General features: G+C 41.7%; 1 protein-coding gene and 1 long non-coding RNA gene across 3 annotated transcripts in view; one reads left to right on the top strand and one right to left on the bottom strand.

Moving 5' to 3' along the window:
- The window catches only part of LOC144688552 (uncharacterized), a 65,358-nt gene that overhangs the window by 48,803 nt on the left and 1,646 nt on the right, over positions 1–14,909 (top strand). The window contains exon 2 of the long non-coding RNA XR_013578437.1: positions 2,017–2,094. This is a non-coding gene — a long non-coding RNA (uncharacterized LOC144688552). The remainder of the gene's footprint in view (positions 1–2,016; positions 2,095–14,909) is intronic.
- Positions 7,602–14,909, bottom strand: part of hnf4a (hepatocyte nuclear factor 4, alpha) — a 95,023-nt gene continuing 87,715 nt past the window's right edge. For both annotated transcript variants that reach the window (XM_078555276.1, XM_078555277.1), the window contains 2 exons: positions 14,262–14,384; positions 7,602–13,254 (listed from right to left, as the gene is read on the bottom strand). In XM_078555276.1, coding sequence (XP_078411402.1) covers positions 13,121–13,254; positions 14,262–14,384 — 257 coding nt within the window. In that variant the 3' untranslated portion in view covers positions 7,602–13,120. The remainder of the gene's footprint in view (positions 13,255–14,261; positions 14,385–14,909) is intronic.

Genomic DNA, 14,909 nt, shown 5'->3' with positions numbered 1-14,909 from the left:
ACTGGCCTGTAGTTCCCTGGCTTATCTCTACAACCCTTCTTATATAGTGGAACCACATTAGCTGTTCTCCAATCTTTGGCCCAGTCCGCCTCCGCTCCTGTCAGCCCCTGTGCTGACCCCGAACTGTTTCTGGGGGCGACAGGCAAGACTCCCACTACACCCCCCCACCAGAATAAAAATAGGAACTTCCGGCTAGCTTTTCACAAGTTGGATTTGTGGAGTAGGGGTTTCTCCCAACTCTGCACACCCGAACAGGGACCAAAAATTTAGGCCTTGATCTCAAATTTCAGAGAATGTTTATCCACTGAATGATCAGTCGTTTTTCCTCAGGGACGAATATGGTAGCCTGAAACTGCATAACATGAAATCAAAGATCATAAGAAAAATTATAGCTACAAAAAAATACATCTAAATGAAATATAACCTTCAAATGCCACCAGCAATATCTTGAAGATATTTATGATTCTCAAATGTATCTTAGAGTTATCTAAAATATAGAAATAATTGTGCAACCCCAATGTCAAACAACTTGTCAGGAGGCAGCTTCCCCTTCCAAAAAACAGCTCAGTTGAGGAACATATCTGGTAGAACATGTAATTCTGGAATATTAGCAAAATCCACAATGGATGAAGCTCTTGCTCAACTTATATTTAGGGCTGTGAAATAGGGAACGAGACTACATTGAGCTAATGGATTAGTTACTTAACTAAGATGATAAAATTGTAGAATCATTATGAGGCCAATTTCCATAGAATTATATTGGGCTAAATATTAAGTGGGAGGCAGAGATGGATTGGAGGAGCTGCTTTAAGGTCCAGGAAAATTTATTTCCCAAAGAACCTGCTGAATTTAATGGCCGAACCTGATTAGCAGTTTTTAACTCCATTTCCAGGCCGCAGCAAGCCAGATTGAGTAGGTAGCTGGCTGTCAGGTGAGTGGGCCTCCAGCACAAGGCCAGGATTACACTTAAAATGGTAGTTAAATATAAGGCCGAAAGCCTTCTTATAAGTAAATTACCAACCCACATCCTGAGAGCACCTCTCCCAAGTCCCACGTCCACTAAAACAAAATGGATGGATTGGAGATGGGTTGGGGTTGGGATTCAGTTTAATGTCCAACCTCACCTAAAACCACCTGTTTTGGATGGGGGTGGTGGGGGTGGTGGGGGTGGTGTGGGGGGCGGGGGTTAAAAATCCCCCATAGAGCCTATAGCACGGAAACAGGCCATGTGGCTCAACTGGTCTATGACGGCACTTATAATCTACAAAAGCTCCTCCCACTCTAATGACCTATTCCCACTCTGTCCCTACATCTCTCTATTGAGCAGAGTGGATGGAGAGAAGGATCAAAAAGGCCGCAGTAGCGTGTGGTGCTGGGGGTGGTAGAGGGGAAGATCAGAAGCCATTGGCAAGATTGCATTCCAGATCAGGGTGGGTGATGGGAAGCCAGAAGACAGATCAAAGGCCAGAAGGCAGAATAGAGGTGAGAGCAGGGGAGATGGAAGGCCAGGTTTGGGACAGATCAAAACTGCCAGGGGAGATTGGAGGATTTGAGGAGAATTTGGAAGAGTTGGTGGGGGGACTGGAAGAGTGGTGGGAGGGAAATCAGAAGGGTCATGGATGTCCGATCAAGGGTGTCCGATGAAGCAGGTAAACTGGATCTAGCAGGTAATTGGAAAGGCAATTAGCTACTAGATCCAACGGTCTTCGTTTCCCTTTAGCCGATTGGTTTTCTGAGGCCCAGAGAACTAAGCCAGCCAGGGTTAAGTTTAAAATGGGTGGTTAAATATGAGGCAGGTCGCCTCCTTATAATTAAATTAACAAACTACATCCTGGCAGTTGCATCCTCTCAATTCTGACAACATTCTTGTAAATCTTTTCTAAACTTTATCCTGTGATTTAATTTTCTTTTTGTACTATGGAGACTAGAACTACACACAGCACCTAAGTGTGGCCTAACTAAGGGTTCATATAAATTTGACATTACATCTCTGCTCTTATTATCCTATCTCTTTAGAAATGAAGCCCAAGACTTTGTTTGAATTCTTTCTGGTCTTACCAGCTAACACTACTACTTCAAGCAATTTATATAGAGGTATTCCCTCCTTTAAAACATGTTCTAATAGCGTATTTTCATTTTAGTGTTTTTGTAAATAACAGAACTTATTTGAATAACACTTCCATCACTTTTGTTTTGGTGGGGTTACTGTGCATGCACCAAGAACTGCGATGTAACTGCGCATGCTCCGTCTGCTTTTTAAACCACATCTCTGCTTCGTTCGCTGCCACTCCGGCTCATCCTCTCTCTCGACCTCCTCACTCCCTGCTGCTTTCCGCTTCCTTCTTCCGATCGCCTCGCTGTTTCTCGCTCGCTGCTTCCCTCTCTCAACCCACTCCCTCCCTCCTCCTTGACACTTTCCTCTTCCCTCTCTTGACCCCCTTGCTTCCTTCTGCTTGCCACCGCTCTCACTGCTTCCCTCTCCCGACCCTGGCTGTGAGCTAGAGCTCAGGAGAGGGACAGCGAGCAGGAGGGTTGGAGCAAAGGGTCAGGAGAGGGAAGCGGTGAGCCAGAAACAGCAAGAGAATCAGGAGGGGTAAGTGCAGAGGGAAGCAGCGTGGGAGTAAGGGGGAGGCGAGAGGGAAATGGGAAGTGGTTAGCAGGAGTGACAAGTTGGAGGTAAGTTAAAGAGTAATAAGTTAGAAAGAGTAGTAGAGGACTTTTGGACCAGCTAGGATCAAGACAACCAATTGGTTTTTAATGTAAAAATTACAAGTTCGGAACATAATACACCCTTAATACATGCCTTCTTATGGGAAAGGGATTTTTGTTTAGCCCATCTTTGTTTAGCATGCTGTATTTTAGGAACATATTAGGAGTGCTAAACAAAATTGGCTTATGCTTCTCCAGGGGGAGTTCAAGTGTAGCACTGCTCAAGACTACAAGACAAACACACAGGGCAGGATTTTTGGGTCATTGGGTGAGCGTGGCAGGCGGGCCCGGGAGCGGTCGGGAAACAGTCTGCCACCCCTGATCAGCCCCTGACTGCGATTTCACGCTGGCTGGCCACTTAACGGCCAGCCTGTGTGAAAAGCGCACTGAGAAGCTCAGCGCTGCCGGGGTGGGGGGTGGGGAACGGGAGGACTGTGAGCACCAAAAGCTTGCGCATGCGGGGGAAGCTGCCTCAAGGAGCTGAAGAATTGTAAAAACAAAAGTAACGATTATGAAAATGTGAAAAATGTGTCCCCACACAGGACTCACTCACATGAACATAAACGTAATAAAAGTTATGTCAAAAAAATTTTATTTAAAAAATATTAAATCCCACCTATGGATGAGATTTCCTAAAAAATCCGTAGGCCGCCTGGCCGATTCACCCACCCGCCAACTGTAAGGTTGAAGGGGCAGCGAAAACTACCTTTAAATTAATTGAATAATGGCCTTAATAGGCTTCTTAATTGTCGGTGGGCGCGCTGCCGACTCTCACGTGCACCCACTGACCAAAATATCGCACGAGTGCCCGATGACATCAAGACGCTTGCCCGACATCATTGCACGCTATTTTACGCCCGATTGGGTCAGGCTTGCGCCCATCCACGGGACGTAAAATCCTGCCCATAGATTAGAACTTCATCTTCAACACCTGAGCAGTAATCTGGCAATGAGTCACCCATTTTTTTTTATAGAACCCACCCTATTTTCATTGCATTTTTTTCACTGGAATTCAAATGGGTCAGCATCTATGAAGGGTGGATGATCCATTCTACTTTTACTGCTTACAGATTACTGCTTTTCTACCCCAACCCATTTTGCTATGTTGTCCCCTATGCCACACACCCTAAACTTTGTCACTTATGTCTTATATGGCACTTTATCAAAGGCCATTTGAAAGTCTATTTTTACCACATCTACCGCAATGCCCTTTTCTACTCTTTCTGTTCCTTCTTTAAAGGATTCAATAATGTTGGTTAAACAAAACCTTCCTGTTAAAAATCCATGCTGATTATTTTTGATATATTCTCCATCTCTAGTTGTTTGGTTAGCTCATCCTTCAGCAAAGCTTCTAGTATATTTCCTACCACTGCTATAAAAATAAATGGTTTATGGTTTCCTGAATTTGTTCTCTCTCTCTTTTGAAGATAGGATTTAAAATTGCTGTCTGCCTATTCTCTGGCACTGTTATATTTTCTATTGAATTTTTATTTAGAGACATTAGTAAGTTTTATGTCTCCTTCCTGGTTTCTTCCTTGGGATTCTCCAGCTTACCTGCTGTAATTTCAAAGGACAAACCGTGGAACCCTAGAAAAACATACTATAGGGTTCCCACAGCTCTTCTGTTTTTGAAGTCATGCTGGAAGAGCAAAATAATCCCCATAGAATTTTAGGACTCATGCCCTCATTGTCACAAATGCCTAGGCAGCCCAGCCCTTAGTCAACATGGCTTTGGTGCATCTTAATAAAGGGAAAACACCCTTCTTTGGACCAATTATTTTCTCTTTCAAATGAGATGACCCATTTGAAATTGGCTTATGCATCTCCAGAGGGAGTCCAGGTGTAGGACTGCTCAAGACTAGAAGACAAACACGTGGGCTAGGATTTTCAGCTTGGCGTGCGGGTGCGGGCCCGACACACCTGAACATGAAATAGCGCGCGATGATGTCGGGTGAGCGTCCCGACGTCATTGCACACTCGCGCAATATTTCGCTCGTGGATGAGGTTTCCTAAAAAACGTGAAGGCCGCTTGGCCTTTTTGCCTGCCTGCCGACCTTAAGTTTGGACTGGCAGTGTTAACAATTACATTAATGACTTTTTAAATGGCCTTAATAGGCGGCTTAAATATCTGCGGGCACGCAGCCGACTCTGGCGTGCGCCTGCCGAACGAAACATCACGAGGCAGTGTGATGACGTCGGGATGCATGCCCAATGTCATCATGCATCAGTTTACTCATTGGCGTGTCGGGCCTGCCCCCGCACGCTGACTGAAAAATTCAGGCCATAATCTCCATGTAAAGGTGCAGGGGTCCGTTGTGAGAACATTGTTTTCTGCAATTTTAAAATCTTTAATTTTGTTTTAAAATTCTTCAGCTCCCTGAGGCAGCTCTGTGCCTTCAGGGAGCTAGCAATGCGTGCTCCCCCGCGTATGCGCAGACTTTAGCGCTCGCTCTCTTCCCGCCCCCATCCCGGTAGCGCTGAGATTCTCAACGCGCGTTTCACACTAGCTGGCCATTTATTGGCCAACCAGCGTGAAATCACGATCGGGGCCCAATCGTGGGCGGTGAACCGTTTTGCGGCTGTTCCTGGGCTCACCCGCTGCGCCCACCCGATGAAGGGAAACTCCTGCCCATAGATTGGAACTTCATCTTCATCACCTGAACAGTAATCCACCAGTGGATCGCCCTTTTTTAAATCACAGAATTTTAACAGTACAGAAGGAGGCCATTTGGCTCATCATGTCTGCACCGCCTCTCCAAATGAGCATTATGACCTAGTGCCATTGCCCTGCCTTTTCTCTGTACCCCTGCACATTGTTTCTATTCAAATAATTATCTAATACCCTCTTGAATGCCTCGATTGAACCTGCCTCGACCACACTTCCAGACAATGAATTCCAGTTCGAACCGCTTGTTTTGTGAAAAAGTTTTTTCTCACGTCACATTTGCTTCTTTTGTAAATCTCTTTAAATCTGTTCTTGACCCTTTTATGAGTGGGAACAGTTTCTCCCTATCTACTCTGTCCAGCCTCCTCATGATTTTGAACATCTCTATCAAATCTCCTCTTAGCCTTCTTATCTCCAAGGAGAACAGTCCCAACTTCTCCAATCTATCTTCGTAACTGAAGTTTCTCATCCCTGGAACCATTCTCGTAAATCTCTCCTGCACTCTCTCCAATGCATTCACATCCTTCCTAAAGTACGGTGTCCAAAACTGTACACTATACTCCAGCTGAGGTCTAACGAGTGTCTTATATAAATTCAGCATAACCTCCTTGTTCTTGTACTCTATGCCCCTATTCATAAGGCCCAGGCTATTATATGCTTTATTAACTGCTCTCTCCACCTGTCCTGCCACCTTCAATGATCTATGCACATATACACCCAGGTCTTTCTGCTCCTGCACCCTCTTCAAAATGTCACCCCCTATTTTATATTTTCTGTCCATATTCTTCCTACCAAAATGCATCACCTCACACTTCTCCACTTTGAACTTCACCTGCCACCTACCTGCCTGCTCCACCAACTTGTCTATATCCTTTTGAAGTTCTACACTGTCCTCTTTACAGTTTACAACACTCCCAAGCTTTGTATCATCTGCAAACTTTGAAATTGTCCCCTGCACACACCAAGATCTAGATCATTAATATATGTCAGGAATAGCAAGGCTGACTCGGCTGTGCCCCCACCGACCTGAAAATGGAAATAATGCAGGGTGATGTCAGGAGTTCCACCCGATGTCATTTTACGCGTCAACGAGTGGGCCCCGTCCCCGCTCGCCGACCGGAAGATCCTGCCCTAGCAAGTTAGTTAAACATGATTTCCCCTTTAGAAATCCATGCTGGATCTTCCTTATCAACCCATATTTTTCCATGTGACTACTAATTCTATCCCAAATAATTGTTTCTAGAATTCTGCCCACCACTGAAGTTAAACTGACTAGTCTGTAATTGCTGGACTTACCCTTATAACCTTTTTTTTGAACAAGGGTGCAATGTTTCCAATTCTCCAATTCTCTGGCACCTCCCCTAAGTCTAGGGAAGACTGAAAAATTATGGCCAGTGCCCCTGCAATTTCTACTCTCACTTCCTTCAATATCCTTGGATGCATCTCATCCGGTCCGGGTGGCTTGTCAACTTTTATAGTACCTATAGTACCTATTTTCATTGCATTGTTTCCAATGGAATTCAAATGAGTCAGCATCTATGAAGACTGTATGAACCAATCTACCAGATTACTGCAAAGGAAGTGCAGTTAAGAATCTACCCCAAGTCTCCTATCCGAGAATTGTGTGTAATACTTTGTCAACTATAAGACATTTGGAAAGTAGGCCTCCGCTAAATTCCAAAACCAATATTAGGTCAATGATTTGGTGTAACATATTGGGAATCAGTGCCTTTAATTTGTAAAATATTGTATAGTTTGGCTTTGAGAAAGTTAATTTCATACCACTAGGGATCGCCAAGGTCAAATGGTTTTAATTAATCCTAATAGTAAAGTGTTCTTGAGCACATTGAAATGGTGTAAGATACAATGTCCACACATCTAAACCATGGGACAGCTGATTTTTTTCAATTATGAACCTTTACAGATTATTAATACTGATATTGTACCTCCAAAGTTCCCCATTAAAGAAATATTACAGCATTGTGTATGAATGGATAATTATAACCATTGATTCTCTTACTTTAACCAGAGCCAAATTCCCAATATTGCACAGTAAAATAATGGAATCAGTGAGGAGTGGCCCTAAACCTGAAAAATGAATCCATCTTTTTTCTACACACATGATGCTTGTCTTGCTGTGTATTTCCAGCATTTTTTACATTTAGCTTAGTGCAATTGCTGAGCTGTCTTTTAAGGCAAATAGTACAAATAGTCAGAAACAGTGAAAAACATAGAAAAGATCTTATTTATTATTTCTGTTTTTACATGAGTTAAAGGAATGGCAACAATACATTAATAATTACAGTATTCAGAACTGAGGCAGTATACATCAGAGGCTTAAGGAAACTTTTCATTTGCAATGAAATATCAATAAAGAAATACCTTACAAAGTCAAAACTGCAAGGATGAGAAGTATAAAATGTAAAATGTACAGTTGTGCTAAAGAACTATGTTATTCTCTTAATTGTCATTAATCAGTGATATGATTTATAAAAATAATGTAATAGTTTCATGAAAAATTACATCCGTATTACAATAAATTAATTAGAGCTATTGTCATTATTTGTTCTATGTACAAATAAATGCTACCTGGCTGCAGGTAGATGAAGAACATTTTCTTTTAAACTTACTCATTTTAGAGCTTCTGGCAGTTGTGAGCACTAGAACCACACCCAGATGCTGTAAGCACTAAAATAGTTCAATATGTGAAGTGCAAAATCTACAGTTACAAATCTATTAATGCTTCATCATAGGCACTTTTGCTACAAACAGATAAAGATCAAACTACCTGTCAATGTGTGCTTTGTCACTATACTTGGTGGGATATAAACTCTTTTGACAACTGAACTGTGGTTTGTAAAATGTGCATATCATTGCCTTGAGACAAGATGTTCAAAAGAAGTATTTTCCCAATTTAAAACACACCAACACATCCGATGATAAAGAATGCTGTATTTTGTAAATAAACATACATATTCAAACTTTATATTTTTGCTATGGTATAGAGGAGCTGCTGCCAACCAGAAAGATTATTTTGAGGCTTGAGAAATTTACCTGCACCTGAGATAACATAAATTCATAGTAATTTTGCAGAAAGCTATAGTTAATGATGGGCAGTTTAGATTAAATGTTAACCTCAGCATGAATTTTCAGCCTGATTGACTGAACTGTCCTGTGTCAACCAATTGGCATTATCAGACAACAGTTTTCAGTGAGAGACTATTTCTGCTCAATGCACTAAAACACAGGAAGTTCAAAGGTTTCTCAAGATGTTGTTGAGTGGCACATCATTATGCAAAGTCAGTCACTCTAGGACTAGCAGGACACATTATTTTTGGAGCTATACACTGCTGGTTGTCACGGAGGAGTGAAAGTGTAAGGCACCTGGTAGCTTTGTGCTCTAAGCTTCTATCAGTCATTTCCTCTGCCATGGTTTTAGAATAAAAAGTCAGAGGTATGACAACCTAAATATTGATTGTAGATTTTCAGACTCTGATTATACAATTGACCTCAAGTGTCCAATATTGCCATTAGCTTCAGGGCACTCAGTCACTCCTATAACCAATCAATATTTACAGAGTTGGTACTATGACTGTGCCTGTGCCGCACCAAGTATGAAATCAGGCCATTAGGTTTTAGGTTGTTCAGCTGTTATAGGATGGATTAATGACATCTCATAGACTTCTGTATAATGGAGCATCAATGGACAGCTTGCATCATAGTGAGGTTTCTTGTAGAGTACTTGATGGATAAAACCAATTAGCTTACATCATAAACATTCAACCTATAAATTGTTTGAAACACAGGTCATAAAGTAATGTAAGACTCAGTATATTGTAACATGCTCAATCAAGAATATTATAAACAACATATTCATTATTCCATTATAAGTTGTCTTTTAAATATGCTCTTTACAATGCAGTAAGGATTTTTCCAAAGTGCTATTAAAACCCTGTTTATTAAATAGACTTAACATTACCCCAGAAGTATTTTACATTAATGAAAGTATTTCATGTGCATTAGAGGCTTTTTTATGCAAAGAAAGTAAAAAAGAATCACCTTGGTTTAAATAAAATGACTTGTAATAAATACGCTTTTTAGAACACAAATATTCTACTAATAGACTGTAAGGAATTCAAAGCACGATGCAGCTGTAATGTCATGCTAAAAAGTAATATTTGTTGTCTAAGCAAATAGAATAACAATATTTGGCCATATTTATAATTCTGTTACCTGCTAAAGCAAATAATTATACAAAAGTTACATTTTCATTAGCTCATTGTTAATATTTTAGAAGAAAAGTTTTTCATTTTAAACAAAAGCAGATTACTGAAAGGAACAAATCTGCTTACATTTAAAGAAAAAAAAATAAACCTGACATCATTTTATCAGAGGTCTCTCTTTTAAATAAAATATTCCTGAGGTAGTGCACCCTAAAATTAATGGTTTTTGGAGTGCTCTGAAGTCATGTTGGAGCAGATAGATAGGCACAGCAGTGACACGCTATCACACAGACTAATGCAGGGTTGCAAGACGGATGGAAGGGTACATAGATTCATCTACTGATCCTCACGCTGGCATACATCCAAATGGAAGAGGGGCTAGAACAGAATATTTCTTTACATGTTTTTCAAAAGTTATAATATTGACCTTGTTAAAAGACCTGCATTTATTATCATTTGTAAATGCATTAATGATGATAATATGTGAAACCCATATTAATAGTTTGCACTGCAGCAAATACTGTAGCTGCAGTGACACAAATTTTCCCCGTGCTCTGACATAAATTTTGGAACCACCTGCCCCAGGAAGTAAGCCTGCCCCAAACATTGTTTTTCTGAGGTTTCTGTGACTCCCTGCTGAAGCAATGGAGGAGGTAGGAGAGCCCCCACCGAAATCCACCCCAAAAGTACACAAAAAAGAAAAAGGCGTGTCATTATATAGCGTCTTTCACAACTTCAGGACAACCCAAACTACTTTTTAGTTAAAAGTTCTTTTGAAGAATAATCTCTATTGCAATGTAGGAGACATAAATTGGTAGTCTTGTAGTCCTGGTTCTTCTTAGTTCATGTATGGTTTTTGTATCTCACTACTATAAGTGAGGTGATACATTGTGGCTGCTATGTGGGAGAAACTGGGATTTCAAAGCAGGACATCCTATTTTGGTATAGGATCCACTTATGTGGCAGTTCAAGTAAGTACGTAAAGCAAGTAAAAAAAGAGATGTGAGGCTCCCATTTGGCACGTAACGTGTATTGTACACGTACTTGTATCTGCTTGTACAGAAGTGCACTGTACACAGGAAAACAACTGTAATTTAACTTTTAGATGTTCGATGGGATTATTAGATCAGCAAATATTACCACTCCTGTATTTGCAGCAATGAATGAATTCTCTTCAAATCTTTTAAGTAGATTAAGCATTTTATATAGTAATATGTAGAATTTCTTTTTCTCATATGTACATCTACTCAAATTTCAACTATTTAAATGGTATAAAAGAAAATCTAAAAATACGGGACACAAAAGTACACTAATAATAAATGAAGGAAAGGACAAAGGAACTGAATTTATAGAAAAACCCAAGTACTACCGATTCATAAATATTAAACTTGCTTAAAGTTCAGTAGGACAGTTGAGCGGGTTCTCTGCTGAAAATCATTGGTTGCACCCAGAGTCAAAACACTGCGAATTCAACCTGAGCTTATGTCAAAATCTAGTTCACATCTAGTTGGGCAGTGTGACTATAAGTCAGAACCGGAACATTCTTTAAAAGCAACAAGCACAGACCTTTATTAGTTATGTTCACTTGAGAAACTCAAAAGTCGATTTTAACCGGGGACACATTCAGGGTGGAGGGGATGAAGAGTGGGATTGAGGCCCCCGTGGTGAGTTCAGCATGAAAGCCGGGCCATTTGGGAGCTCATTCAAATACTGTAGCACTGTCTACTGGCTAAAACCAGCAGGCGGGACATCAGGGTCAGTGGCTGAGAGCAGAAATTGGGACATGGGAGCCTGCAGACGCCAGGGCCTTAGGAGTCATCCCTGGCATGATATTGTTGGGAGGTCAATTTCGCAAGAAATACTGACGCCAAGAGGGAGAGGCAAGGCCCAAAGGCGATGGCATAATGTATAGTTTGGGGACCCACAAGGAATCCTCAGAAAAGTTAAATTTAAAAACTTATCCTAGCCACTCCCCTGATTCCCATCAGATTCTGCTGTTGGTCTTGGCCCCTCTGGAACTCTTTAATCTTTCAGTTAAATTGGTGCTGTGATGTCGATGACATCATTGGGCCATGATTTTGCATAGTTTTTTATTCTTTCATGGGATGTGAGTTTCGCTGGCTAGACCAGCATTTATTGCCCATCCCTAATTGCCCTGAGAAGGCGGTGGTGAGCTGCCTTCTTCAACTGCTGCAGTGCATGTGGCATAGGTACACTCAAAATGCTGTTAGGAAGGGAGTCCCAGGATTTTGACCCAGCGACAGTGAAGGAATGGCGATATAATTCCAAGTCAGGATGGTGAGTGGCTCGGAGGGGAACTTGCAGGTGGTGGTGTTTCCATGCATTGGCTACCTTTGTTCTTCCAGGTGATAGAGGATGCGGGTTTGGATGTGCTGTCGAAAGAGCCCTGATGAGTTGCTGCAGTGTATCTTGTAGATGGTACACACGGCTGCTACTGTGCATTGGTAGTAGAGGGAGTGAATGTTTAAGGTGGTGGATAGGGTGCCAATCAAGCAGGCTACTCTGTCCTGGATAGTGTCAAGGTTCTTGAGTATTAGTGGAGCTGCACTTATCCAGGCAAGTGGAGGGTATTCCATCACACTCTTGACTTGTGCCTTGTAGATCGTGGAGAGGTTTTGGGGGGTCAGGAGATGAGTTACTCACTGCAGAACTCCCAGTCACTGACCTGCTTTTGTAACCACAGTATTTATGTGGCTGGTCCAGCTCAGTTTCTGGTCAATGGTAACCCTAGGATGCTGATAATCGGCGATTCAGCTGTGGTAATGCCATTGAATGTCAGGGGGTTATGGTTGAATTCTCTCTTGTTGGAGATGGTCATGGTGTGGCACTGCTGTGGCACGAATGTTACTTGCACATGTCAGCCCAAGCTTGGATATTGTCCAGGTCTTGCTGCATATGGGCATGGACTGCTTCAGTATCTGAGGAGTTGCGAATGGTGCTGTACATTGTGCAATCATCAAAGAACATCCCCACCTTTGACCATATGATGGAGGGAAGATGATTGATGAAGCAGCTGAAGATGGTTGGGCCTAGGGCACAACCCTGAGGAATGTCCTGTCTCCCTGTGCTATGTAGCTCTCCAGTGTCTTAAGAGTTAAGAACTGGACAAGGAACATATAACGCCTTTTCTATCTAAAACTGCACCATTATAATCCCCACCTCTGCAATACCTGCTGGGCAATCAGAATTAAAATCGACCAGAAAGATGAAGGAAATGGCTGTCATTTTAAGTGCTGGATTCCAAATTATTAAATGAATTGAATCAATCTTTCCGCACTGAACAGCAGTCTCTTGGATACTCAGGGAGCAGTGTTACAATGACAGTCAGTTAAACACATGTCTTAACATTAACCTTTTGCTTATCTTTGGATTCATCTGTGTTGTCTTTTAAAATGGAACATTGTTCTTATTAAAACAGTGTTCTCATAATATGGTCCTCTAGGTGTGGAAAATCTATTGAGTTATTTATTTATATCTTTCGCTCTGAGATGCGTCCCACATGTTAAATTGCCTCTTGTTTTGGAATGGTTTGTTGAGGAACGGATGTTGGTTGTTTTGGTACAGAACCTGCTATCAGTTTGTATGGCTCAGATGCAGACCCTCCAGGTGGAGAAGGTAATGGAGTTTCAGGTGTGGCTGCGGTATACATATAAACAAAGCAAAACAAATCATTAGTTCTTGGGGGAAAAAAAAATTAAAACCAAGTAATTGAAGAGATATATTTAAAATATAAAGGTTTTCAGGTCGCAGTATTTATAAAGAATAAAATACTATGAACCTTGTTTAACATGTAGGAGCTAATGCCAATGGTCCCTTTATAGCACATTCCTACTGTACCTCAGTGTGAGTCTGCTAGATGGACCTGAAATTAAACCTCAACCTACTTCTTATGAGGCCAGCAAGGTAAGAGGCCAATGCCAGGAATCCCATTTCCTCAGCATAGCCACAGATTAGGGATAATTGCTGGCATTGTGGCAATTGCAGTGTCTCTCTCTCTCTTCATGTGGGTCCTCATTGTCCGAAGGTTGCTAATCATGAATAAATGATGCCATGACATCACAGTGGGACAAGTAGAAGAGGCAGGCCCCAAGAATTACCTCAGCCATTAGGGGAATTAAACATCAATGTTATCATAGGGGGAGGTGGTGATGTAGTGGTATTGGCAATGACTCCAGACCCACAGCAAAGTGGTTGACTCTTAAATGCCCTCTAAAATGGCCTAGCAAGCCACTTAGTTCTCAAGGGCAGTTAGGGACGGGCAATAAATGCTGGCCTAGCCAGTGATGCCGACATCTCATGAAGGATTAAAAAAAAGCACCACACTCTAACCAACTGAGATAACCAAGCCTACAGTAATTACAGTGTTAAAGGTGTTAAGCAGAGGTAGGGTGTTTTTCATCATGAAAGGAAACAACTATCAGTCTGGTGAAGCTAGGCAGATCCTATCCATGTTGTAGTGGTCACTTATAGAGCAATATCAACATAGATGCAAGTTGCCAATTGGCCTTTTCTGTTGGAAAATGGTTTATTACAGATCAAAAACAAAGTATAAACAAATGATACTTAAACATGAAAAAGAAAATTCTTCTGCAGCGAGACCAGTAGTAATTTTCAATTTTGGATGGGCAGCATGTAATACTTACAGATCTGCCCATTTTGTACTGGAGCAGGCATTGTGCTGGTCACTATCACATTACTTGCTAGATGCTCCTGGACCAGATGAGGATGTAGTGAATGGTGTGTATGTGGTGTCTCATTTGCAGTACCTGAAACACAAAGGATACTTGAGAACCTAAAAAAAGATACTGAGATTGAATTTCTTTGGGACTTCTCCAGATTATCTGTACAACACATTTCCATGCAAATGCAGGACATTAAATAACAAAAGGTTTCATGTTGTAAGGCCAAATGGAGTAGTAATTGGACAAATAAAGAAACAAAATATGTGGCCTGAGGATGTGTGAATGACAGGATCCTGAATAGCTACCACCCGAAGGCAAAGGAAATAAGAAGGGATGAGTGCGATGAGTAACCCACCTCCTGACTTCCCAAAGCATGTCCACCATCTACGAGGCACAAGTCAGGAGGGTGATGGAATACTCCCCACTTGCCTGGATGACTGCAGCTCCCACAACACTCAAGAAGCTTGACACCTTCCAGGACAAAGCAGCCCACTTGATTGGCACCACTTCCACAAACATTCACTCCCTCCACCACCGACGTACAGTAGCAGAACTGTGTACCATCTACAAGATGCACTGCAGGAATTCACCAAGGCTCCTGAGACAACA

The sequence above is a fragment of the Cetorhinus maximus genome, chromosome 13 (assembly GCF_964194155.1).
Source record: "Cetorhinus maximus chromosome 13, sCetMax3.hap1.1, whole genome shotgun sequence".
Lineage (NCBI taxonomy): Eukaryota > Metazoa > Chordata > Chondrichthyes > Lamniformes > Cetorhinidae > Cetorhinus > Cetorhinus maximus.
This window is presented reverse-complemented; position numbering and strand designations above follow the sequence as displayed.